This window comes from Salvelinus fontinalis, chromosome 21, assembly GCF_029448725.1.
Source record: "Salvelinus fontinalis isolate EN_2023a chromosome 21, ASM2944872v1, whole genome shotgun sequence".
Taxonomy (NCBI): domain Eukaryota; kingdom Metazoa; phylum Chordata; class Actinopteri; order Salmoniformes; family Salmonidae; genus Salvelinus; species Salvelinus fontinalis.
In genome coordinates, this window is record NC_074685.1 from 47,923,173 (window position 1) to 47,950,090 (window position 26,918).

At 44.3% G+C, this 26,918-nt stretch overlaps 1 protein-coding gene across 2 annotated transcripts in view; it reads left to right on the forward strand.

Annotated features, from left to right (window-relative positions):
- LOC129819047 (fibrillin-2-like) overlaps positions 1–26,918 on the forward strand; it is a 241,054-nt gene that overhangs the window by 29,861 nt on the left and 184,275 nt on the right. For both annotated transcript variants that reach the window (XM_055875554.1, XM_055875555.1), the window contains exons 6-7: positions 9,258–9,455; positions 18,323–18,448. In XM_055875554.1, the coding sequence (XP_055731529.1) occupies positions 9,258–9,455; positions 18,323–18,448 (324 nt within the window). The remainder of the gene's footprint in view (positions 1–9,257; positions 9,456–18,322; positions 18,449–26,918) is intronic.

Below are 26,918 nucleotides of genomic sequence, written 5' to 3' on the forward strand. Positions count from 1 at the left end.
TGGACTCCTGTTGATGATAGGGTTAGTCCCGTATGGACTCCTGTTGATGATAGGGTTAGTCCTGTATGGACTCCTGTTGATGAAAGGTTTAGGGTTAGTCCCGTATGGACTCCTGTTGATGATAGGGTCAGTCCCGTATGGACTCCTGTTGATGATAGGGTTAGTCCTGTATGGACTCCTGTTGATGATAGGGTTAGTCCTGTATGGACTCCTGTTGATGATCGGGTTAGTCCTGTATGGACTCCTGTTGATGATAGGGTTAGGGTTAGTCCCGTATGGACTCATGTTGATGATAGGGTTAGGGTTAGTCCCGTATGGACTCCTGTTGATGATAGGGTTAGTCCTGTATGGACTCCTGTTGATGATAGGGTTAGGGTTAGTCCCGTATGGACTCCTGTTGATGATAGGGTTAGTCCTGTATGGACTCCTGTTGATGATAGGGTTAGTCCTGTATGGACTCATGTTGATGATAGGGTTAGTCCTGTATGGACTCCTGTTGATGATAGGGTTAGTCCTGTATGGACTCCTGTTGATGATAGGGTTAGTCCTGTATGGACTCCTGTTGATGATAGGGTTAGTCCTGTATGGACTCCTGTTGATGAATCCCACATACTCTGTAGTTCAGCACATTCATGTTGATACTCATTACCAACATTTCAACTAAACAAATCGAAGAATATTCTACTAATTTCATCTCATTCTAATAATTTTTTTAATTTAACTAGGCAAGCCAGTTAAGAACAAATTCTTATTTACAATGACGGCTTACCCCGGACGACGCTGGGCCACAGCCGGATGTGATATAGCCTGGAGTCGAACCAGGCATTGTAGTGACGCCTCTTGCACTGAGATGCAGTGCCTTGGACCGCTGCGCCACTCGGGAGCGGTGGTGCATTTGCATTAGAAGGCCATTAGCTTTTAAACTTGTTTGTTTACATCATATTTCAAGCATTTATTGGTATTTTCCTCATTTCGTAGAGACTGTTGGTGCGAATACGCTACCGTGCAGTATACCCATTGATTTTAAAGAATATATCTTATTAATTCCCAATGAGCTGAGTTCAACAGTCGTACCGCATCAGAATCTACAATATAGGCTTTGTTTTACGCCGTTGTTTGTAAACAATGTAATTGTAAACAAATGCAGCAAAGCCTCAAAACATGGATCATTTTTATATCCAGGATGGCCAGTCCTTGTATCCATAGCTCTGTCTATGAATTTGAGAGTGGTTACATTTCTCCAGCCTCATCCCTCAGCTGTTTACAAAAGAAGTTATGGGTATTCACTATTATCTATATAAACTTTTTTTCAGGACCCAGTCTTTCAAAGACAATTCGTAAAATTCCAAATAACTTCACAGATCTTCATTGCAAAGGGTTTTAACACTGTTTCCCATGCTTGTTCAATAAACAATTAATGAACATGCACCTGTGGAACGGTCGTTAAGACACTAACAGCTTACAGACGGTAGGCAATTAAGATCACAGTTATGAAAATTTAGGACACTAAAGATACCTTTCTACTGACTCTGAAAAATACCAAAAGAAAGATGCCCAGGGTCCCTGCTCATCTGCGTGAACGTGCCTTAGGCATCCTGCAAGGAGGCATGAGGACTGCAGATGTGGCCAGGGCAATAAGACGCCGAAGACAGCGCTACAGGGAGACAGGACGGATAGCTGATCATCCTAGCAGTGGCAGACCACATGTAACAACACCTGCACAGGATTGGTACATCCGAACATCACACCTGTGGGACAGGTACAGGATGGTAACAACAACTGCCCTAGTTACACCAGGAATACACAATCCCTCCATCAGTGCTCAGACTGTCCTCAATAGGCTGAGAGACTGGACTGAGGGATTTTAGGCCTGTTGTAAGGCAGGTCCTCACCAGACATCACCGGCACAACCTCGCCTATGGGCACAAACCCACCGTCGCTGGACCAGACAGGGCTGGCAAAAAGTGCTCTTCACTGACGAGTCGCGGTTTTGTCTCACCAGGGGTGATGGTCAGATTCGCATTTATCGTCAAAGGAATGAGCGTTACACCGAGGCCTGTACTCTGGAGCGGGATCGATTTGGAGGTGGAGGTGCGTCATTGTCTGGGGCGGTGTGTCACAGCATCATCGGACTGAGCTTGTTGTCATTGCAGGCAATCTCAACGCTGTGCGTTACAGGGAAGACATTCTCCTCCCTCATGTGGTACCCTTCCTGCAGGCTCATCCTGACATGACCCTCCAGCATGACAATGCCACCAGCCATACTGCTCGTTCTGTGCGGGATTTCCTGCAAGACAGGAATGTCAGTGTTCTGCCATGGCCAGCGAAGAGCCCGGATCTCAATCCCATTGAGCACGTCTGGGATCTGTTGGATTGGAGGGTGAGGGCTAGGGCCATTCCCCCCCAGAAATGTCCGGGAACTTGCAGGTGCCTTGGTGGAAGAGTGGGGTAACATCTCACAGCAAGAACGGGCAAATCTGGTGCAGACCATGAGGAGATGCACTGCAGTACTTAATGCAGCTGGTGGCCACACCAGATACTGACTGTTACTTTTGATTTTGACCCCCCTTTGTTCAGGGACACATTGTTCAATTTCTGTTAGTCACATGTCTGTGGAACTTGGTCAGTTTATGTCTCAGTTGTTGAATCGTGTTATGTTCATACAAATATTTACACATGTAAAGTTTGCTGAAAATAAACACAGTTGACAGTGAGAGGACATTTCTTTTTTTGCTGAGTTTATATTTTACCACCTTTTTTACCAATTGGTAGTTACAGTCTTATCCCATCGCTGCAACTCGGAAGAGAGCTATGCGTCCTTCCAAGCCGCACTGCGCGCTTAACCCAGCGAGCATGCGCCTGGCCTGCCACTAGAGCGCGATGGGACAAGATCATCCCGGCCAGCCGAACCCTCCCCCAACCCAGACAACGCTGGGCCAATTGTGCAACACCTCATGGGTCTCCAGGTCGGCTGTGACACAGCCCTGGATTGAACCCAGGTCTGTAGTGACGCCTTTAGACTGCTGCGCCACTCGGGAAGCCCTGGGGTATCCATTTTGTTGTTGTCTAAATACCAGATTGCCCCTTTAATCCTTCTGATTTGAATTTGTCCTCAAACTCAAAAACACGAGGCTAAATTAGCTGTTTATCTTAGACCAAGCTTGTTTGCTGAGATTACTCCATGTTGTCTGAATTAGAAAAGGATGTAGTCACGACTGCTCCTGGGTGTCACTGGAGAAAAAAACTGTTGTTTCCGTCTGTGTTTATAGTCTCATTGGTGTTTGTGTGTGTGGTCATTGTCAATGTAAATGTACACACTGGGCTTAAAGAGTCTCGATGTAACATATCTACTGAGGAAAAGAGTGCTCAAATGACCTACAGTCGAGGTGCAGCCAAAATGCACAGCTCTCAACCCTGAAGTAACAACAAATCCTTTATAAATAGCTTAACTTGACCGTCAATTACCTTAAACGAGCCTCCTATTTACTTGCTATATACACCATGAAAGAGACTAGTTCTTTGCTAGCAACTTAACATCAAAACCTGCTGGAGATAAGCAAAACAGAAGAGCAAAAATAGCTTATCAAAATTGACCTATCAAAATTAGCCTATCTTTTGATATCAAAATATCAAGATATCAAAATTGGCCTATCAAAAGTCAACACATGATTATTCACTTTGACCTATTCCTCTTTTAACTATCTGTCAATATCCACATTTGGTTCAAAAGGTCTGTTGGGACGTGCATCATCTGCTACTACATTGCTGTAGTACTGCCACAGTAACGTTTCATGATATAAAGATACTATATTTAGTACTGTAACATGTGTCATACTGACTTGACTGTCCATATAGGCCCGTATTCTCACTAAATCTGGACGCTTAACTGGAATTTCCGCTCACATTGACGTCAATGACCAATTTGTCCTCCCTTATCCAACTCTGAATTGGCTGGGGCCCTTGGTCATCTAAATGGAACTGCCTGTGCATGATCTAATCCACTCTAATGTGATAGATGTTTGGCCTGTGTCTAACATCCTGTATGGACCAACAGCTCTTCTCACTCACTCACTCACTCACTCACTCACTCACTCACTCACTCACACACTCACACACTCACACACTCACTCTCACTCACTCAGTTACTCACTTACTCACTCTGTCCCATTTGGCCACAGCCCTTCTTTGTAAATGTTTATAATTCAGTTCAAATGGTTTGGGCCTGTAATGAAGTAGCACTATGTTTAGACCTGCACTCAGCCCCCCCCCCCCCCCTCCCCTCTCTCTCTCTCTCTGTCTTTATCTGTCGCTTTCTCACCTTATCGCTCTCTCTTTCCCCCCCTCGCTCTCTCTCTCTCTGTCTTTATCTGTCTCTTTCCCCCCCTCCCCTCGCTCTCTCTCTCTGTCTTTATCTGTCTCTTTCTCACCTTCTCGCTCTCTCTTTCCCCCCCTCGCTCTCTCTCTCTCTGTCTTTATCTGTCTCTTTCCCCCCCTCCCCTCGCTCTCTCTCTCTCTGTCTTTATCTGTCTCTTTCTCACTTTCTCGCTCTCTCTTTCCCTCCCTCCCCTCCCCTCGCTCTCTCTCTCTCTGTCTTTATTTCTCTCTCCCCCCCCTCCCCTCTCTCTCTCTCTCTCTGTCTTTATCTGTCTCTTTCTCAACTTCTCGCTCTCTCTTTCCCCCCTCCCTCCCCTCGCTCTCTCACCCTCTCTGTCTTTATCTGTCTCTTTCTCACTTTCTCACCCTCTCTTTCCCCCCACTCTTCTTCTATCTTTGTCTTCTCTCTCTCTCTCCTTGTCTCTCTCTGTCTCTCTCTTTCTCTCTCTCTCTTTCCCTCTCTCCCTCTATCAATTCAATTAATTTCATTTCAAAGGGCTTTATTGGCATGGGAAATGTGTTTACATTGCTAAAGCAAGTGAAATGGATAAACAAAATCTCTCTTTCGCTCTCCCTCTCTTTCCCTCTCTCTATCAATTAAATTAAATTCAAGGGGCTTTATTGGCATGGGAAACATATGTTTACATTGCCAAGACAAGTGAAATGGATAAACAAATCTCTCTCTCTCTCTCTGTCTCTCTCTCTCTCTCTCTCTGTCTCTCTCTCTCTCTCTCTCTCTCTCTCTCTCTCTCTCTCTCTCTCTCTCTCTCTCTCTCTCTCTCTCAGTGCAGCTGTATTGATGTGTTCCCTGACATGTATAATGACACACAGACACACATGTTAAACAGTAGATGTGGGGACTACCGGGTTTATGGGGACATATTTGCATTGGGGATTGCATTGAAAAAGATCTAGGGTGAATTAATAATACAAACAAGGTTTAATGCAGGAAAGCCATAGATCCGGTGGCGGAGGTGTCTTCTCAGCTGCAAGCACTATGCCATGTCATCACTTCAAATCCCTCATGCTTACATGCATATTCACTTGTCGGCCATGCTTCTGTTTTCATCGCATCGTTTCTCATGGATCAGCCTTTGGCCCCATCTGGGGAGAAGATACTTTAAGCGTCCAATGGCCCCTTTTCAGTTGCGTTAGAGACACAGAGTACTTACTTTGACCCATTTTGTTTTTCATTTTTTGGAGCTTCTTTAAAGATTATTTCAGAGGTGATTTGGGCCATATCAACATTGCTTTCTTTTTGACAAGAAACTATTTTTCTTCATGAAACAACTTTGTTTGAATTTGAGAAGAGCTATTTCTCTGAAAATTCTCTCAGATCTGAGCTTGGACAAGACGAACAGCATACATCATTACGCACAGCATACATTATTGGACACTGTCTGTATACACTTACCATATGGGGTGGCAGGTAGCCTAGTGGTTAGAGCGATCAAATCCCTGAGCTGACAAGGTAAAAATCTGTTTTTCTTCCTCTGAACAAGGCAGTTTAACCCACTGTGCCCCGGTAGGCCAACGTTGTAAATAAGAATTTGTTCTTAACTGACTTGCCTAGTTAAATAAAGGTTACATTTAAATATTTGATTGGTAGTTAGTAAAGATAATAGAATTAAACCAAAGTTGATGGTATTAGATTGCAAAAATGTCATAAGAATGTTTTAAGAAACCATGGTTACAGATGATGTCACCTCATTTCACCTTTTTATTTTCGGCCAGGCAGGCTAGTGTGTTATGCCTTCGGCAGGTATGCCTTCATCAGCTCTGTGAATTATTATGTGGATTATAATTAATGGCATTTTTTTGTAAGGGTTGATACATTTTTCTTTAGGGAAAATCAAGTCTGACATTTTTATAGTGGAAATTACAAACTTTAGAAGCATTTTTCAACCTCGAATATACTACAAGTTTGCATTTCCTGCTGTGCATTCTCACCAACAAACGAGTGATCAAATTAAGATCCTACATCTGTAGTTGTGATGTACTGTATTGCTACGTCTTTGGATGTCTTTGCCATCTACTCCGAGGTTTTCCCTTTGTGGTAATCTAAGACCAAAGCCAACATTCACTTCTGTAGGAATGCCCATTTTTATAAGCAACATGTAAAATGTTACTCATGTGGAAAAGTGAAATAGTGCTTAGGCTTGGTCTTGTGGGTGAATCTGCCGCCTTTTTGAACCCCGGCTCCACCCCTCATCTCAAGACTATATTTCCACCTTTATCTGTCTCCTCTTCATTCATTCTCTGTCAATAAACAATACAAATACAAAAGGATAGGGGAAATCTACTCTCATCAGGAACGTCGTCAGAATAGAAGAGGGCCTAGAACTGATCCTTGAGGAACCCCCATTCTACTTTTCTAGGCTGTAGATCTGATGTTATTGAATACTATGCAACATTGCTCTTTGTTCTTCAGATACGTTTTAAATCATGCATCACATAAGTAACCAAACTCCCTTTAAAATAAAGGAAAAATGTAGAGTACAGTATCTATGAAGATGACAGCTGACTTAGCATATTCAGTATAAAAACTGTTATGAAGGAGAGCTAGAGTTACCTCGACTAACCTGTACCCCTGCACATTAACTCGGTACCGGTACCCCCTGTATATAGCCTCGTTATTGTTATTGAATTTTTTACTTATATTTTGTAAATATTTTCTTAACTCTATTTCTTGAACTGCATTGTTGGTTAAGGGCTTGTAAGTAAGCATTCGGTGCTTGTGACTAATACAATTTGATTTGATTTGATTAGAGGTCTATCATATTGCTTACCAACAGTATTCCAAAGTAATGTTTTTGTGATTGGATTTTTTTGTTACAGTACATTGTCGGTTGTCATGACATCAGCAGTCACGGCTCTATATAGCATTGTTTATGATTACTGATTATGATTACAACACCATTATGTTAGCCTTGTAGACAACACCATTATGTGAGCCTTGTAGACAACACCATTATGTTAGCCTTGTAGACAACACCATTATGTGAGCCTTGTAGACAACACTGTTATGTTAGCCTTGTAGACAACACCATTATGTTAGCCTTGTAGACAACACCATTATGTTAGCCTTGTAGACACCACCATTATGTTAGCATTGTAGACACCACCATTATGTTAGCCTTGTAGACAACACCATTATGTTAGCCTTGTAGACAACACCATTATGTTAGCCTTGTAGACAACACCATTATGTTAGCCTTGTAGACAACACCATTATGTTAGCCTTGTAGACACCACCATTATGTTAGCCTTGTAGACAACACCATTATGTGAGCCTTGTAGACAACACCATTATGTTAGCCTTGTAGACAACACCATTATGTTAGCCTTGTAGCAGATATAGATACGGGAGGCTCTCCAGTGCTTCCAGAAATGTTGTTACATTACAACCTTATTCTAAAATTGATAAATTATTTGGTTCCTTATCAATCTACACACAATACCCCATTATGGCAAAGTGGAAACAGATTTTTAGACATTTTTGCAAACAGAAATACCTTATTTGCATAAGTATTCAGACCTTTTGCTATGAGACTCGAAATTGAGCTCAGGTGCATCCTGTTTCCATTGATCATCCTTGAGATGTTTCTACAACTTGATTGGAGTCCACCTGTGGTAAATTCAATTGTCTATATAAAGTCCCAGAGCTGACAGTGCATGTCAGAGCAAAAATCAAGCCATGAGGTCGAAGGAATTGTCCGTAGAGCTCCGAGACAGGATTTTGTAAAGGCACAGATCTGAGGAAGGGTACCAAAAAATGTATGCAGCATTGAAGGTCCCCAAGAACACAGTGGCCTCCATCATTCTTAAATGGAAGAAGTTTGGATACACCAAGACTCTTCCTAGAGCTGGACGCCCGGCCAAACTGAGCAATCGGGGGAGAAGGGCCTTGGTCAGGGAGGTGACCAAGAACCCGATGGTCACTCTGACAGAGCTCCAGAGTTCCTCTGTGAAGGAACCTTGCAGAAGGACAACCATCTCTGCAGCACATCGTCATTCAGGCCTTTATGGTAGAGTGGCCAGACGGAAGCCACTCCTCAGTAAAAGGCACTTGACAGCCCGCTTGGAGTTTGCCAAAAGGCACCTAAAGGACTCTCAGACCATGAGAAACAAGATTCTCTGGTCTAATGAAACCAAGATTGAACTCTATTGGTGTGAATGCCAAGCGTCACGTCTGGAGGAAACCTGGCACCATCCCTACGGTGAAGCATGGTGGTGGCAGCATCATGCTGTGGGGATGTTTTTCAGCGGCAGGGACTGGGAGACATGTCAGGATCAAGAGAAAGATGAACGGAGCAAAGTACAGAGAGATCCTTGATGAAAACCTGCTCCAGAGCACTCAGAACCTCAGACTGGGGGGAAGGTTCACCTTCCAACAGGACAAAGACCCTAAGTACACAGCCAAGACAACGCAGGAGTGGCTTCGGGACAAGTCTCTGAATGTCCTTGAGTGGCCCAGCTATAGGCCGGACATGAACCCCAAATACAGATGTATTTGAGAGAGACCTGAACACCCCAAATACAGGTGTGCAAAGCTTGTAGCGCCATACCCAAGAAGACTCGAGGCTGTAATCGTTGCCAAAGGTGCTTCAACAAAGTACTGAGTAAAGGGTCTGAATACTTATGTAAATGTGATATTTCTGTTTGATCTTTTTTATACATTTGCAAACATTTCTAAAAACCTGTTTTTGCTTTGTCAATATGGGGTATTATGTGTAGCTTAATGAGGGGGGGAAAACGATGTAATCCATTTTCGAATAAGTCTGTAACGTAACAAAATGTTGGTTTTGAATACTTTCCGAATGTGCGCTGTAACTACCAACTACTTCTATTGCTTCTAATGGAATCCCCTTGCTCTCTCCCAGACTACAGGACAGGCCCTTGCTTCACCAAGGTCAGCAACCAGATGTGCCAGGGCCAGGTGAGTGGCATCGTGTGCACCAAGACCCTGTGCTGTGCCACGGTGGGGCGTGCCTGGGGACACCCCTGCGAGATGTGCCCGGCCCAGCCCCAGCCGTGCCGCCGAGGCTTCATCCCCAACATACGCACCGGAGCCTGCCAGGGTGAGGAGTGGGATACGTCAAGATTAAACTTTCCAATATCTTTTTTTTAATTAATTATCTAATGAATTGGACACACTTTTTTGTCAAGTGTTTGTGAAGCTTGGTCGACAAAATGTTTTGTTTCGTCGAATTGTGTTCACATAAGGTCAAAATCAAGATAACTGGGTTGAGCTAAAATTATAATTATAGGATGAGAGGAGGTGTAGCCACAATTGATAATGCATAACAATTATCAACATTACACAAACAGCAAATATCCACTACAATGTGCATTGCAGATAATGTTAGCCACAGTTTTTGAAAAAGCATTTGAAAACAAAGACATTGGACACGCTGAGGTCAAATGCCAGCCTTGCAGTCCAGTTCACTGTCAACTGACCTGGGAATGTCCCCTACGGACACACCCACATGTCTCCATTGAATTCTAATGGGCCTTGAGTGGAAGGGGGGAAGGGGTCCCTACATATTAATTAGGATGATGACACACACACACACACCGGGCTTTGCGTCTCTCGTCTGCTGACGGACTAAGGGTCCTGAGTCAGTCAATTCAGGTAGAGATTTTAATTTAATATCGAAAAATTTGAAGACTTTTCACATAAATAATTTTCAGCTTTTTGAGAAGTCATTGAAAACAGATGCCGTTTTTCAGTAATTTAATTGGAATTTTACTTCAGTTTACTTCCTGAATTGAAATGGCCTGAACACTGGTGTTTGTGTGTGTGTGTGTGTGCGTGCTCGCGCGTGTGTGTGTGCGTGCGTGTGCGCGTGTGTGTGTGTGCGTGCATGTCACTGCATCGTTAGAGGCAATATTTCACCCCCCCCCCCCCCAAAAAAAGCCTTTTGTGAACTCTTGACTCTTTCTCTCTCTTCCTAGCGCTGACGTTGCTGATAGCTACTTTACTAAGGAAGAATGTACTTACTATGACTGTGATATGTGGTTGTCCCACCTAGCTATCTTAAGATGAATACACTAAATGTAAGTCGCTTTGGATAAGAGCTTCTGCTAAATGTTAACGTTAGATGATCGTAAACAAACTTACTACGCGGCCATGACGTCGGCTTCTCGAAGTTCGTCACATTAACACTGTACCGGTGCTAGAGCACGGCCATTTTGAAAAGTAACTTTTGAACCATCGCATCTGTACTAGACAGTAACTGTCAAATAGCAGATCTTGGCGATGGGCATATGGGAAATATAGCGTGCCATTACAGACGCAGAGCATAAATCCCTCCTTGGTGTTTCTAAATCCCTCCTGTGGTGAAACAGTGAAGGTCCCTCTATGTGTCTTATTACACTATTTAGTATAAAGGACTTTAAAAAGAGTGCAGACGGTCTCCTATAATGTCTATGGTCTCATATAGTGACAAGTGAATGAATGAATAAATGAATGGGAGTGAAAACCTCAGGTCACTAAAAGGTCAACCTAAAGTTACTCCCGCCTGACAATATCAACTAAACAGAAGCACTGTTCAATGGCACTTCATAATCTCCACTCTCCAGCACTGCCTCTGTGAATAAGTAACTGCCTCTGTCCTTGTGTAGAGTGAGGGAGGGAAATGGAGAGAGCGAGAGAGAGAGCATGAAGGGAGGGATTAGACAGGGAGAAATAGAGAAAGCATGGAGGGAGGGAGTGAGGGAGGGAAATGGAGAGAGCAGGAGAGAGAGAGCATGAAAGGAGGGATAGACAGAGAGAAATAGAGAAAGCATGGAGGAGGGAGGGAGTAATGGGGGGAGAGAATGCATGGAGGGAGGGAGTGAGGGAGGGAAATGGAGAGAGCCCATGGAAAGAGGAAGGGAGGGATAGACAGAGAGAAATAGAGAAAGCAAGGAGGGAGGGAGTGAGGGAGGGAAATGGAGAGAGCGAGAGAGAGAGCATGAAGGGAGGGATTAGAATGAGAGAGTCAGTCCATAAAGGTAGAGAGAGAATGAGGGAGAAGGAGTGAGGGGGGGCCCCTTGAACATTTTATAAAGGCCCTTCCATACAGCAGTGGATGTAGTAGGAGGATGTGCTGTGTTGGGTCTACACAGCCTTGGTGCTGTCTCTGTTGGAGGAGTGAATGAACAGCTAGGTGTTAAATCTCCTCTAAAGCCCTCGCCATGGCCTAGTGCCATGGCGACCGTCCGCCCACTGCCACGGCAACAAGGAGGTGCCTGTAAAGCCCCCGTCGAGCAGTGATGTGATTTCAGAATGAGAGGGAGAGAGGGAGAGGGGGGGGTGGGGTGGGGGGATAGAGCGAGATATGAATGAATCTACAGTGCCTTCGGAAAGTATTCAGACCCCTTGACTTTTTTGATAGGATAAAGCCTTATTCTAAAATGGATTAAATAATTCCCCCCCCCTCATCAATCTACACACAATACCCCATATTGACAAAGCAAAAACAGTTTTTAGAATTTTTTGCTAATTTATAAAAAATAAAAAACGGAAATATTTAATTTACGTAAGTATTCAGACCCTTTACTCAGTACTTGAGTCTTGAGTCTTCTTGGGTATGACGCTACAAACTTGGCACACATGTATTTGGGGAGTTTCTCCCATTCTTCTCTGCAGAACCTCTCAAGCTCTGTCAGGTTGGATGGGAATGTTGCTCCACAGCTATTTTCAGGTCTCTCCAGAGATGTTTGATCAGGTTCAAGTCTGGGCTCTGGCTGGGCCACTCAAGGACATTCTGAGACTTCTCCCAAAGCCACTTGGCTGTGTGCTTAGGGTCGTTGTCCTGTTGGAAGGTGAACCTTCGCCCTAGTCTAAGGTCCTGAGCACTCTGGAGCAGGTTTTCATCATGGAGCTCTCTGTACTTTGCTCTGATCAACTTTGCCTCGATCCTGACTAGTCTCCCAGTCCCGGCCGCTGAAAACATCCCCACAGCATGATTCTGCAACACCATGCTTCACCGTAGGGATGGTGCAAGGTTTCCTCCAGACGTGACGCTTGGCATTCAGGCCAAAAAGTTCAATCTTGGTTGCATCAGACCAGAGACTCTTGTTTCTCATGGTCTGAGAGTCCTTTAGGTGCCTTTTGGCAAACTCCAAGCAGGCTGTCAAGTGCCTTTTACTGAGAAGTGGCTTCGAATCTGGCCAGTCTACCATTAAAATGCCTGATTGGTTTCGTGATGCTTAGATGGTTCTCCTTCTCGACGTTTATCCCATTTCCACAGAGGAACTCTGGAGCTCTGTCAGAGTGACCATCGGGTTCTTGGTCACCTCCTTGACCAAGGAAGGCCCTTCTTCCGCGATTGCTCAGTTCGGCCAGGTGGCCAGCTCTAGGAAGAGTCTTGGTGGTTCCATACTTCTTCCATTTATGGTGGAGGCCACTGTGTTCTTGGGGACTTGCAATGCTGCAGAAATGTTTTCGTACCCTTCCCCAGATCTGTGCCTCGACACAATCCTGTCTCGAAGCTCTATGGACAATTCCGTCGACCTCATAGCTTGGTTTTTGCTCTGACATGCACTGTCAACTTTGGGACCTTATATAGACAGGTTTGTGCCTTTCCAAATCATGTCCAATCAATTGAATTTACTACAGGTGGACTCCAATCAAGTTGTAGAAACATCTCAAGGATGATTAATGTAAACGAGGAGCGAAGGGTCTCATAGCGAAGGGTCTGAATACTTATGTAAATACGGTATTTCTGTAAAAAAATTCTTTGTTAACGTACAAACATTTCTAAAAACCTGTTTTCACTTTGTCATCATTGGGTATTGTTTGTAGATTGATGAGAATAGAAAAAAAAAAATTTTTTTTAGAATAAGGCTGTAACGTAACAAAATGTGGAAAATGCGAAGGGGTATTTCTGGAGGCACTGTATGTAAGGACGGAGAGAGGCCCATGAGAGCGAGAGACACCCCTGACTTCACGTGGCACCAGCAGCGTGGAAGGGGGGGGGGGACAGAGAGAGAGACACTCCTGACCTGACCTGTTCTATATGATCTGCAAATATTCTGGTTAGTGTAAAGTTGACGACTGAGATAAGCTTGTGGGGTGATGAAAATAAATACTTGAACACCTGCATCTACATGTACCTGATCTACATGTACCTGATCTACATGTACCTGATCTACATGTACCTGATCTACATATCTACATGTACCTGATCTACATGTACCTGATCTACATGTACCTATATCTACATGTACCTGATCTACATGTACCTATATCTACATGTACCTGATCTACATATCTACATGTACCTGATCTACATGTACCTGATCTACATGTACCTATATCTACATGTACCTGATCTACATGTACCTGATCTACATGTACCTATATCTACATGTACCTGATCTACATGTACCTGATCTACATATCTACATGTACCTGATCTACATGTACCTGATCTACATGTACCTATATCTACATGTACCTGATCTACATGTACCTATATCTACATGTACCTGATCTACATGTACCTGATCTACATGTACCTGATCTACATGTACCTATATCTACATGTACCTATATCTACATGTACCTATATCTACATCTGATCTACATGTACCTATATCTACATGTACCTATATCTACATCTGATCTACATGTACCTATATCTACATCTGATCTACATGTACCTGATCTACATGTACCTATATCTACATCTGATCTACACGTACCTATATATATATCTGATCTACATGTACCTATATCTACATGTACCGATATCTACAGCTGATCTACATGTACCTATATCTACATCTGATCTACATGTACCTATATCTACATTTACTTGATCTACATTTACCTATTACGTACACAAATACAGCAAATATAACTCTGCTGTGCAGATGTTAGTAAAGAATAAATCCACAAACCCCCAAAAAAGCGTTAGTGTGTTGTTTATTAACACCTCGTCACCCCACCACCAATGTGGTAGACATTAGGCCAAGCCATTCCAGATGGCTTACGGACACCAGTGTGGGGTGACGGGGAAGAAAGGGCTGCCATGCTGCAGACTGAGAGAAGCGTGGGTTAAATCACTGCAGTATGGAGCCATTCTCTCCATGTTTGAAATCCCTGCCAAGGAGTTTATGGGGAGCATCACAGGTCTGTGGTAGTCTCAACCTGACTGGAACATCAAAGTATGTCCTAATATGTGCATGTGGTAGTCTCAACCTGACTGATGAGAGAGAGAGACGAGAGAGAGAGAGGGAGGGGGGGGGGGAGTGCTCATTCATCATCTGACTGAGCCTAGAGACGTGCCTGTTATGATATACCGAAGCTAAAGCAGCCATTTTGGTTTGAGTATATTGTAAATGAAAGATCTAAGCTAACCAAACCCTCTGATAGTCAACCGTTTCAACAGTTATAATAACAGTTATGATGATTATTCGGGTTATCCGACTGCTCTGCCAGAGATTAGTACTGTGTATGGATGAACATGGGTAAATGGGATCTACCAGAGATTAGTACTGTGTATGGCTGAACATGGGTAACTGGGATCTACCAGAGATTAGTACTGTGTATGGATTAACATGGGTAACTGGGATCTACCAGAGATTAGTACTGTGTATGGATTAACATGGGTAACTGGGATCTACCAGAGATTAGTACCGTGTGTGGATTAACATGGGTAACTGGGATCTACCAGAGATTAGTACTGTGTATGGATTAACATGGGTAACTGGGATCTACCAGAGATTAGTACTGTGTATGGATTAACATGGGTAACTGGGATCTACCAGAGATTAGTACCGTGTGTGGATTAACATGGGTAAATGGGATCCCGGGACTGTCACGGGAACACTCTTCTCACCCCCCCCCCCCCCCCCCCCCCAAAAAATAGAGACCCGGGAAATTGTAAAACATTTCGCACTAAATAATTGCACCTATGCAATTCCACAAAAATGCACAACACAAACAGCATCAGATTAGCAAAAGTCTTCAGGCTAGCGTATTTACTTCACACAAAATCAGCATGAATTCAAAGCACATGCATAATTGAAGCTGCCGGACTGCACTGGCGACCCTGGATGCAGTTAACGAAGCCTACAGGAAACCCTTACAGTATAGCCTATGAAAGAACGTGTGCTTCTTTGAACTGCCATTGTGACTCTTTAGACAGTCACATTTGATAGATCTATGCACCAGTCTGTTAACAATTCAGAGAGGCACGAGGGAAAATTCTAGCCTAGGCTATTTTCCTATCCAGTGCCAATCCCACCGAAACCCAAAATCCTGACTCCTGTCTCGCATGAGAATGTGAAACTTTATTCTGTAATATATAGGTTGCATTATCAAATCACGTCTCTCGCCTGTGCATGCCAAAATACCTCTATAACGGTTCCCCCGCTTCTCTGCGCAGTCTCCTACTTGCTGCCAATATGAGAGCTTTGGTAGAATGTGTGATGTGTGATCCACAAACGGTATGAGAGTAGATATGGATAGATAAATATTTTTTTCTTCTTAAAGATACCCCCCCCCCCCCCGTCATTCATGAGTTGATCTGCTCTCTTTATAATCATCAACTCGATTTCACAAGATATAGGACATTTTAAATGTAACCTTTATTTAACTAGGCCAGTCAGTTAAGAACAATTTCTTATTTACAATAACAGCCTGCCGGGGAACAGTGGATTAACTGCCTTGTTTAGGGGCAGAACGACAGATTTGTACCTTGTCAGCCCAACGCTCTAACCACTAGGCTACCTGCCACCCCGATATTCTGTCATTCGTTGAAGGAGGTTATATAGCTAGCTTAACAACTTTGGTCATTTTACTTTTGTCATTTGGCTGCTGTTACAACGTCTGCATGATTCCACAACGCTCAGGCTGCGCTCTGTGTTGAGATACCGTACTTCTGAAATGCGCTGAATTAATTGAGGAACTTGATAACGCTTGGAATTTAAGAACGGCCGGTGTTGGCATTTCATAACAATGTCATTGACCGATCAAAGATATTTACTCTATTATGACAAAATCTCAGTTTATTTTCTCTGAAATCTTTACATAGTGGCGCAGCATCTCTCTTATTTGGGGACAACCCTGGAGTAGTGACCATATTTGGGTTTTAAACGCTTCAAATGGGCACTTGTGATTTTTGATTTATTTCCCGGGACGCTTGGGATAAATATGAATTATTCCCAGTCGGTATTTAAACCTGGTAGATTCTCTGGAAAATATGAATCTCTAGTTCTGTGTTTCAAATACAATAGTTTACAAGAATATTTGCTGACAATGAAGACGCCTTGGTAGTTTGGGCTAAGGTTGGGAAAAGGCTCGAGATTAACCTTTCAACTGTGCAACGTTCCTTCTGGTTTTGATTGTGGAACAGCGGATAATGCCACCAAATACATTTTGATTTGTTTGTATATAGTCGTGGGCAAAAGTTTTGAGAATGACACAAATATTAATTTTCACAAAGTTTGCTTCTTCAGTGTCTTTAGATATTTTTGTCAGATGTTACTGTGGAATACTGAAGTATAATTACAAGCATTTCATACGTGTCAAAGGCTTTAATTGACACTTAAACAACGTACCAGGTGCTTTGTGTCAACTTACCAGGTGCTTTGTGTCAACGTAAAAGGTGGTTTGTGTCAACGTACCAGGCGGTTTGTGTCAACGTACCAGGCGGTTTGTGTCAACTTACCAGGCGGTTTGTGTCAACTTACCAGGTGGTTTGTGTCAACTTACCAGGCGGTTTGTGTCAACTTACCAGGCGGTTTGTGTCAACGTACCAGGTGGTTTGTGTCAACGTACCAGGCGGTTTGTGTCAACTTACCAGGTGGTTTGTGTCAACTTACCAGGTGGTTTGTGTCAACGTACCAGGCGGTTTGTGTCAACGTACCAGGTGGTTTGTGTCAACTTACCAGGTGGTTTGTGTCAACGTACCAGGCGGTTTGTGTCAACGTACCAGGTGGTTTGTGTCAACGTAACAGGCGGTTTGTGTCAACTTACCAGGTGGTTTGTGTCAATGTACCAGGTGGTTTGTGTCAACGTACCAGGCGGTTTGTGTCAACGTACCAGGCGGTTTGTGTCAACTTACCAGGTGGTTTGTGTCAACGTACCAGGCGGTTTGTGTCAACGTACCAGGCGGTTTGTGTCAACGTAACAGGCGGTTTGTGTCAACTTACCAGGTGGTTTGTGTCAATGTACCAGGTGGTTTGTGTCAACTTACCAGGCGGTTTGTGTCAACTTACCAGGTGGTTTGTGTCAACTTACCAGGTGGTTTGTGTCAACTTACCAGGTGGTTTGTGTCAACGTACCAGGCGGTTTGTGTCAACTTACCAGGTGGTTTGTGTCAACGTACCAGGTGGTTTGTGTCAATGTACCAGGCGGTTTGTGTCAACGTACCAGGTGGTTTGTGTCAATGTACCAGGTGGTTTGTGTCAACTTACCAGGCGGTTTGTGTCAACTTACCAGGCGGTTTGTGTCAACTTACCAGGCGGTTTGTGTCAACTTACCAGGTGGTTTGTGTCAATGTACCAGGCGGTTTGTGTCAACGTACCAGGCGGTTTGTCAACATACCAGGCGGTTTGTGTCAACTTACCAGGTGGTTTGTGTCAACGTACCAGGCGGTTTGTGTCAACGTACCAGGCGGTTTGTGTCAACTTACCAGGTGGTTTGTCAACATACCAGGCGGTTTGTGTCAACTTACCAGGTGGTTTGTGTCAACGTACCAGGCGGTTTGTGTCAACGTACCAGGCGGTTTGTGTCAATGTTCGGAGGGCAAGGGGGGGGGGGGGGGCAATTCAATGTTGTGAATATTAGCGTTTGGGAATAAAACTCATGCGATTAACATTTTCCTCTGACCTTCAAATTAGGATTCAATTAGGCTTCTAAATATGGAGACCGATGACATTTTACAGTGTGCAGCATCGACCTGAATGCAGTTGTGGTTGTTTATGTGCTCCACTCTTTTTTGCCCAGATGTTGACGAGTGCCAGGCCATCCCGGGACTCTGCCAGGGAGGTAATTGCATCAACACTGTGGGTTCGTACGAGTGCAAGTGTCCAGCTGGCCACAGGCAGAAAGAGGGCTCCCAGAAGTGCGAGGGTGAGTAACGCAGGAAATGGTGGCAGACATTTAGGCTTAATGATACCTTTTTCTCTCATTTCCCTTTTTATCCGATTTACCGTTAAACCACTCAAGATACACAATAATGGATATTGAAGTAAGAGAGTGTATCGTTTTATTGGGTATTGTAATGAGTATTTCTTTAACATCCTGAGGAATTTACAGAAGTCCACTACTTGAACCTTAAGAAAGTTTTTTTCTTCCAAATGTTGTTGTTGTTACAAAGTGGGATTAAAATGGATTGAATTGTCCTTTTTTTGTCAACGATTTACACAAAATACTCTGTAGTGTCAAAGTAGAAGAAACATTCGAACATTTGAAAAAAATATATGAAAAATGAAACACAAATATATCTTGGTTAGATAAGTATTCAACCCCCTGAGTCAATACATGTTAGAATCACCTTTGGCAGTGATTACAGCTGTGAGTCTTTCTGGGTAATTTTCTAAGAGCTTTCCACACCTGGATTGGGCAGCAATTGCCCATTTTCCAAAATATTCAAGCTCTGTCAAATTGGTTGTTGATCATTGCTAGACAACCATTTTCAGGTCTTGCCATAGATTTTCAAGCAGATTTAAGTCAAAACTGTAACTCGGCCACTCAGGAACATTCACTGTCTTTATGGTAAGCAACTCCAGTGTAGATTTGGCCTTGTGTTTTAGGTTATTGTCATGCTGAATTAATCTCCCAGTGTCTAGTGGAAAGCAGACTGAACCAGGTTTTCCTCGAGGATTTCTTCCTGTGCTTAGATCCATTACGTTTATTTTTTATCCTAAAAAACTCCCAAGTCCTTAACGATTACAAGCATACCCATAACATGATGCAGCCATCACTATGCTTGAAAATATGGAGAGAGGTACTCAATAATAGGTTGATTGGATTTGCCCCAAATATAACACTTTGTATTCAGTACAAAACGTTAATTGCTTTGCCAAATGTTTTGCTCTATTGCTTTAGTGCCTTGTTGCAAACAGCTTAGTATTGTGGAATAACTACAATGTTGTTGATCAATCCTACGTTTTCTCTTATCACAGCCATTAAACTTAACTGTTTTAAAGTCACCATTGGCCTCATGGTGAGATCCCTGAGTGGTTTCCTTGCTCTCCAGCAACTGAGTTAGTAAGGACACCTGTATCTTTGTAGTGACTGGGTGTATTGATACACCATCCAAAGTGTAATTAATGCTCAAACGGATATTCAATGTCAGATTTTTTTTACCCGTCTACCATTAGATGCCCTTCTTTGCGAGGCATTGGAAAATCTCCCTGTTCTTTGTGGTTAAATCTGTGTTTAAAATTCACTGCTCGACTGAGTGACCTTACAGATAATTATTATGTTAAACTCTATTGCACACAGAGTGAGTCCATGTAACTTATTAAGTAACTTGTTAAGCACATTTTTACTGCTGCCATAACAAAGGGGTTGAATACTTATTGACTCAAGACATTTCAGCTTTTCATTTGTAATACATTAGAAACAAATTCAATAAACATAATTCAATCCAACTGTGTTGGGCAGTGACCAAAAATCTAAATTTAATCCATTTTAAATTCAGCCTGTAATACAACAAAATGTGGAAAAAGTCAAGGGATGTGAAAGCTTTCTGAAGACACTGGGTACATGGAATGAAACAGTAAAATGATGTAGTGAGAAGTAGGTGATAAGTGGGTGTTAGCAACATGATCTCATCAACTCTGGTCTATATGTAACGTGTGTCTAAACCGAAGCAAACGGTAGAACTGTGATTTACGGACATGCATCGTTACAATTATGACTTTAGCTCGTAAAGATGATGAATGTATAGACCTCAAGAACCTCTAGGGTTAGGGTGAGTTATAACTTTGAGAGTTTAAGGCAGGGCTCTCCAACCCTGTTCCTGGAGAGCTACCCTGCAGTAGATTTTCGCTCCAACTCCAGTTGTAACTAACCTGGTTCAGCTTATCAACCAGCTAATTATTAGAATCAGGTGTGCTAAATTAGGGTTGGAGCGAAAACCTACAAGGAACAGCGTTGTAGTTAACCTAGAGGACGGTATCTCACAGGAACAGGGTTGGCGTTAACCTAGAGGACGGTATCTCACAGGAACAGGGTTGGAGTTAACCTAGAGGACGGTATCTCACAGGAACAGGGTTGGTGTTAACCTAGAGGACGGTATCTCACAGGAACAGGGTTGGAGTTAACCTAGAGGACGGTATATCACAGGAACAGGGTTGGAGTTAACCTAGAGGACGGTATCTCACAGGAACAGGGTTGGCGTTAACCTAGAGGACGGTATCTCACAGGAACAGGGTTGGAGTTAACCTAGAGGACGGTATCTCACAGGAACAGGGTTGGAGTTAACCTAGAGGACGGTATATCACAGGAACAAGGTTGGAGTTAACCTAGAGGACGGTATCTCACAGGAACAGGATTGGTGTTAACCTAGAGGACGGTATCTCACAGGAACAGGGTTGGAGTTAACCTAGAGGACGGTATCTCACAGGAACAGGGTTGGAGTTAACCTAGAGGACGGTATATCACAGGAACAAGGTTGGAGTTAACCTAGAGGACGGTATCTCACAGGAACAGGGTTGGCGTTAACCTAGAGGACGGTATCTCACAGGAACAGGGTTGGAGTTAACCTAGAGGACGGTATCTCACAGGAACAGGGTTGGTGTTAACCTAGAGGACGGTATCTCACAGGAACAGGGTTGGAGTTAACCTAGAGGACGGTATATCACAGGAACAGGGTTGGAGTTAACCTAGAGGACGGTATCTCACAGGAACAGGGTTGGCGTTAACCTAGAGGACGGTATATCACAGGAACAGGGTTGGCGTTAACCTAGAGGACGGTATCTCACAGGAACAGGGTTGGCATTAACCTAGAGGACGGTATATCACAGGAACAGGGTTGTAGTTAACCTAGAGGATGGTATCTCACAGGAACAGGGTTGTAGTTAACCTAGAGGACGGTATCTCACAGGAACAGGGTTGTAGTTAACCTAGAGGACGGTATCTCACAGGAACAGGGTTGGAGTTAACCTAGAGGACGGTATCTCACAGGAACAGGGTTGGAGTTAACCTAGAGGACGGTATCTCACAGGAACAGGGTTGGCGTTAACCTAGAGGACGGTATCTCACAGGAACAGGGTTGGCGTTAACCTAGAGGACGGTATCTCACAGGAACAGGGTTGGAGTTAACCTAGAGGACGGTATCTCACAGGAACAGGGTTGGCGTTAACCTAGAGGACGGTATCTTACAGGAACAGGGTTGGAGTTAACCTAGAGGACAGTAGCTCTCCAGGAACAGGGTTGTAATTAACCTAGAAGACGGTATCTCACAGGAACAGGGTTGGAGTTTACCTAGAGGACGGTATCTCACAGGAACAGGGTTGGCGTTAACCTAGAGGACGGTATATCACAGGAACAGGGTTGGCGTTAACCTAGAGGACGGTATCTCACAGGAACAGGGTTGGCGTTGACCTAGAGGACGGTATATCACAGGAACAGGGTTGGCGTTAACCTAGAGGACGGAATCTCACAGGAACAGGGTTGGCGTTAACCTAGAGGACGGTATCTCACAGGAACAGGGTTGGCGTTAACCTAGAGGACGGTATCTCACAGGAACAGGGTTGTAGTTAACCTAGAGGACGGTATATCACAGGAACAGGGTTGGCGTTAACCTAGAGGACGTTATCTCACAGGAACAGGGTTGGCGTTAACCTAGAGGATGGTATCTCACAGGAACAGGGTTGTAGTTAACCTAGAGGACGGTATCTCACAGGAACAGGGTTGTAGTTAACCTAGAGGACGGTATCTCACAGGAACAGGGTTGGAGTTAACCTAGAGGACGGTATCTCACAGGAACAGGGTTGGAGTTAACCTAGAGGACGGTATCTCACAGGAACAGGGTTGGCGTTAACCTAGAGGACGGTATCTCACAGGAACAGGGTTGGCGTTAACCTAGAGGACGGTATCTCACAGGAACAGGGTTGGAGTTAACCTAGAGGACGGTATCTCACAGGAACAGGGTTGGAGTTAACCTAGAGGACGGTATCTCACAGGAACAGGGTTGGCGTTAACCTAGAGGACGGTATCTCACAGGAACAGGGTTGGCGTTAACCTAGAGGACGGTATCTCACAGGAACAGGGTTGGAGTTAACCTAGAGGACGGTATCTCACAGGAACAGGGTTGGCGTTAACCTAGAGGACGGTATCTTACAGGAACAGGGTTGGAGTTAACCTAGAGGACAGTAGCTCTCCAGGAACAGGGTTGTAATTAACCTAGAAGACGGTATCTCACAGGAACAGGGTTGGAGTTTACCTAGAGGACGGTATCTCACAGGAACAGGGTTGGCGTTAACCTAGAGGACGGTATATCACAGGAACAGGGTTGGCGTTAACCTAGAGGACGGTATCTCACAGGAACAGGGTTGGCGTTGACCTAGAGGACGGTATATCACAGGAACAGGGTTGGCGTTAACCTAGAGGACGTTATCTCACAGGAACAGGGTTGGCGTTAACCTAGAGGACGGTATCTCACAGGAACAGGGTTGGCGTTAACCTAGAGGACGGAATCTCACAGGAACAGGGTTGGCGTTAACCTAGAGGACGGTATCTCACAGGAACAGGGTTGGCGTTAACCTAGAGGACGTTATCTCACAGGAACAGGGTTGGCGTTAACCTAGAGGACGGTATCTCACAGGAACAGGGTTGGCGTTAACCTAGAGGACGGTATCTCACAGGAACAGGGTTGGAGTTAACCTAGAGGACGGTATCTCACAGGAACAGGGTTGGAGTTAACCTAGAGGACGGTATATAACAGGAACAGGGTTGGCGTTAACCTAGAGGACGGTATCTCACAGGAACAGGGTTGGCGTTAACCTAGAGGACGGTATCTCACAGGAACAGGGTTGGCGTTAACCTAGAGGACGGTATCTCACAGGAACAGGGTTGGAGTTAACCTAGAGGACGGTATCTCACAGGAACAGGGTTGGAGTTAACCTAGAGGACGGTATCTCACAGGAACAGGGTTGGCGTTAACCTAGAGGACGGTATCTTACAGGAACAGGGTTGGCGTTAACCTAGAGGACGGTATCTCACAGGAACAGGGTTGGAGTTAACCTAGAGGACGGTATCTCACAGGAACAGGGTTGGCGTTAACCTAGAGGACGGTATCTTACAGGAACAGGGTTGGAGTTAACCTAGAGGACAGTAGCTCTCCAGGAACAGGGTTGTAATTAACCTAGAAGACGGTATCTCACAGGAACAGGGTTGGAGTTTACCTAGAGGACGGTATCTCACAGGAACAGGGTTGGCGTTAACCTAGAGGACGGTATATCACAGGAACAGGGTTGGCGTTAACCTAGAGGACGGTATCTCACAGGAACAGGGTTGGCGTTGACCTAGAGGACGGTATATCACAGGAACAGGGTTGGCGTTAACCTAGAGGACGTTATCTCACAGGAACAGGGTTGGCGTTAACCTAGAGGACGGTATCTCACAGGAACAGGGTTGGCGTTAACCTAGAGGACGGAATCTCACAGGAACAGGGTTGGCGTTAACCTAGAGGACGGTATCTCACAGGAACAGGGTTGGCGTTAACCTAGAGGACGGTATCTCACAGGAACAGGGTTGTAGTTAACCTAGAGGACGGTATATCACAGGAACAGGGTTGGCGTTAACCTAGAGGACGTTATCTCACAGGAACAGGGTTGGCGTTAACCTAGAGGATGGTATCTCACAGGAACAGGGTTGTAGTTAACCTAGAGGACGGTATCTCACAGGAACAGGGTTGTAGTTAACCTAGAGGACGGTATCTCACAGGAACAGGGTTGGAGTTAACCTAGAGGACGGTATCTCACAGGAACAGGGTTGGAGTTAACCTAGAGGACGGTATCTCACAGGAACAGGGTTGGCGTTAACCTAGAGGACGGTATCTCACAGGAACAGGGTTGGCGTTAACCTAGAGGACGGTATCTCACAGGAACAGGGTTGGAGTTAACCTAGAGGACGGTATCTCACAGGAACAGGGTTGGAGTTAACCTAGAGGACGGTATATAACAGGAACAGGGTTGGCGTTAACCTAGAGGACGTTATCTCACAGGAACAGGGTTGGCGTTAACCTAGAGGACGGTATATAACAGGAACAGGGTTGGCGTTAACCTAGAGGACGGTATCTCACAGGAACAGGGTTGGCGTTAACCTAGAGGACGGTATCTCACAGGAACAGGGTTGGCGTTAACCTAGAGGACGGTATCTCACAGGAACAGGGTTGGAGTTAACCTAGAGGACGGTATCTCACAGGAACAGGGTTGTAGTTAACCTAGAGGACGGTATATAACAGGAACAGGGTTGGCGTTAACCTAGAGGACGTTATCTCACAGGAACAGGGTTGGCGTTAACCTAGAGGATGGTATCTCACAGGAACAGGGTTGGCGTTAACCTAGAGGACGGTATATCACAGGAACAGGGTTGGCGTTAACCTAGAGGACGGTATATCACAGGAACAGGGTTGGCGTTAACCTAGAGGATGGTATCTCACATGAACAGGGTTGGCGTTAACCTAGAGGACGGTATCTCACAGGAACAGGGTTGTAGTTAACCTAGAGGACGGTATCTCACAGGAACAGGGTTGGCGTTAACCTAGAGGACGGTATCTCACAGGAACAGGGTTGGCGTTAACCTAGAGGACGGTATCTCACAGGAACAGGGTTGGCGTTAACCTAGAGGACCGTATCTCACAGGAACAGGGTTGGCGTTAACCTAGAGGACGGTATCTCACAGGAACAGGGTTGTAGTTAACCTAGAGGACGGTATCTCACAGGAACAGGGTTGGAGTTAACCTAGAGGACGGTATATCACAGGAACAGGGTTGGCGTTAACCTAGAGGACGGTAGCTCTCCAGGAACAGTGTTAAGGTTAACCTACAGGATGGTAGCTCACAGGAACGGGGTTGGAGTTAACCTACAGGACGGTAGCTCTACAGGAACAGGGTTGGCAGTAAGGATAAACGACAGGTTTTAGGTTTAAAACTAAAAAAACACACTTTAAACTAAAACACTGAGCATTAGTGTCCCACACGGGTCACTCAAACTCCCAACGTTCCTCTATGCAAGCCGTATGTTAGGCCTACTGCCTTTTGGCCTTAGCCTAATGTCTACTCATGACAAGGCTTTCCTCTGAAACCATTTCAGAGTCCAAGACACTTAACAAGCTGTTTAGAACTTCGTAATTACAGTCTTGTAAATTCCTTGGGCATTTGGCCTGGCTCGACCCTCGCTAATTCCCGTTGTTGTGTTAGCCTCGTGGCTAATTGCTATCCTCCTACCGTCTCTTTAATCGTCTCAGTTAGTCTATAATTTACGTAAATATCTCAGTTAGTGTATAACATATGTCTGTTTCACCCTCTAGGTGCAAGGTACTTATTTTACGAAACCGCTCATTCACCACAAATTACATCCTGGTAAACAATTATCGTATTGTCTACGTGTTTATATTTCAAATGGCTACTTGTTATGTCTAGCGTTTAATTACAAACGTCATTGAAAGTAAACAAAGTTAGAATCAAAGAACTATCCTTGAGGTCACTTTCTTTCAGTGTCGAGTCACTCGGGTAGACTCTAGGGTGCCCTAGTGGTTAGAGCGTTGGACTAGGAACCAAAAGGTTGCATGATCGAATCCCTGAGCTAACTAGGTAAAAATCTGTCCCTCTGCCCCTGAACAAGGCAGTTTACCCACTATTCCTAGGCTGTGATTGAAAATATGAATATATTCTTAACTGACTTGCCTAGTTAAATAAAAAATAAAAAAACGTTGGTCAAATTCAGCTCTTTGTTTGCCTTTGGTGATAAAATACTTGTATATTGGGATTAGTACGGACCATGTGACCCTAAATAGTTTAGAACGTTGTAGATTGGTGCATGGTAGAACTGAGTGTTCTATTTTACTGTATGAGGTTTGGCAAGTAATGGTATTGATTACCTTTGGAAATCAATTCTTGTCAAATCTTGGCAAAAGACATAAATTTGAAACAGGACAAAAAAATACCTGAACAGTGAGACATTCCTTCCCTTGAAGTCTCAAAATGGCATCTTCCTCTCTCCAAGTCGTTTTTCCGTTTTGAGACGTGGTTCAGTATGTTAGTGCTGCAGACTGTAGTTTACTGAGGTAACAGTCCCAACACTGAGTCCACTGTTTCAGTGACAAAGGTAAATACGAACCTCCTCTCACGCGTTTCCCTCTCTTTTTTTACTGCCTCTCCAACATGCTTTGGATTCTTCAAGTGCAAGTCACTCTTTGTAAAGATATATACTGGGATTAACAGTGAGAGGCCATTCAGCACAGTACTGGCTTAGGTTGCGTCCCAAATGACAACCTAGTACGTATGTAGTGCACTATATAGGGATTATGGTGCTATTTGAGATGTAGCCTTACTGTAGCCCCTTACTGTAGTCCCTTACTGTAGTCC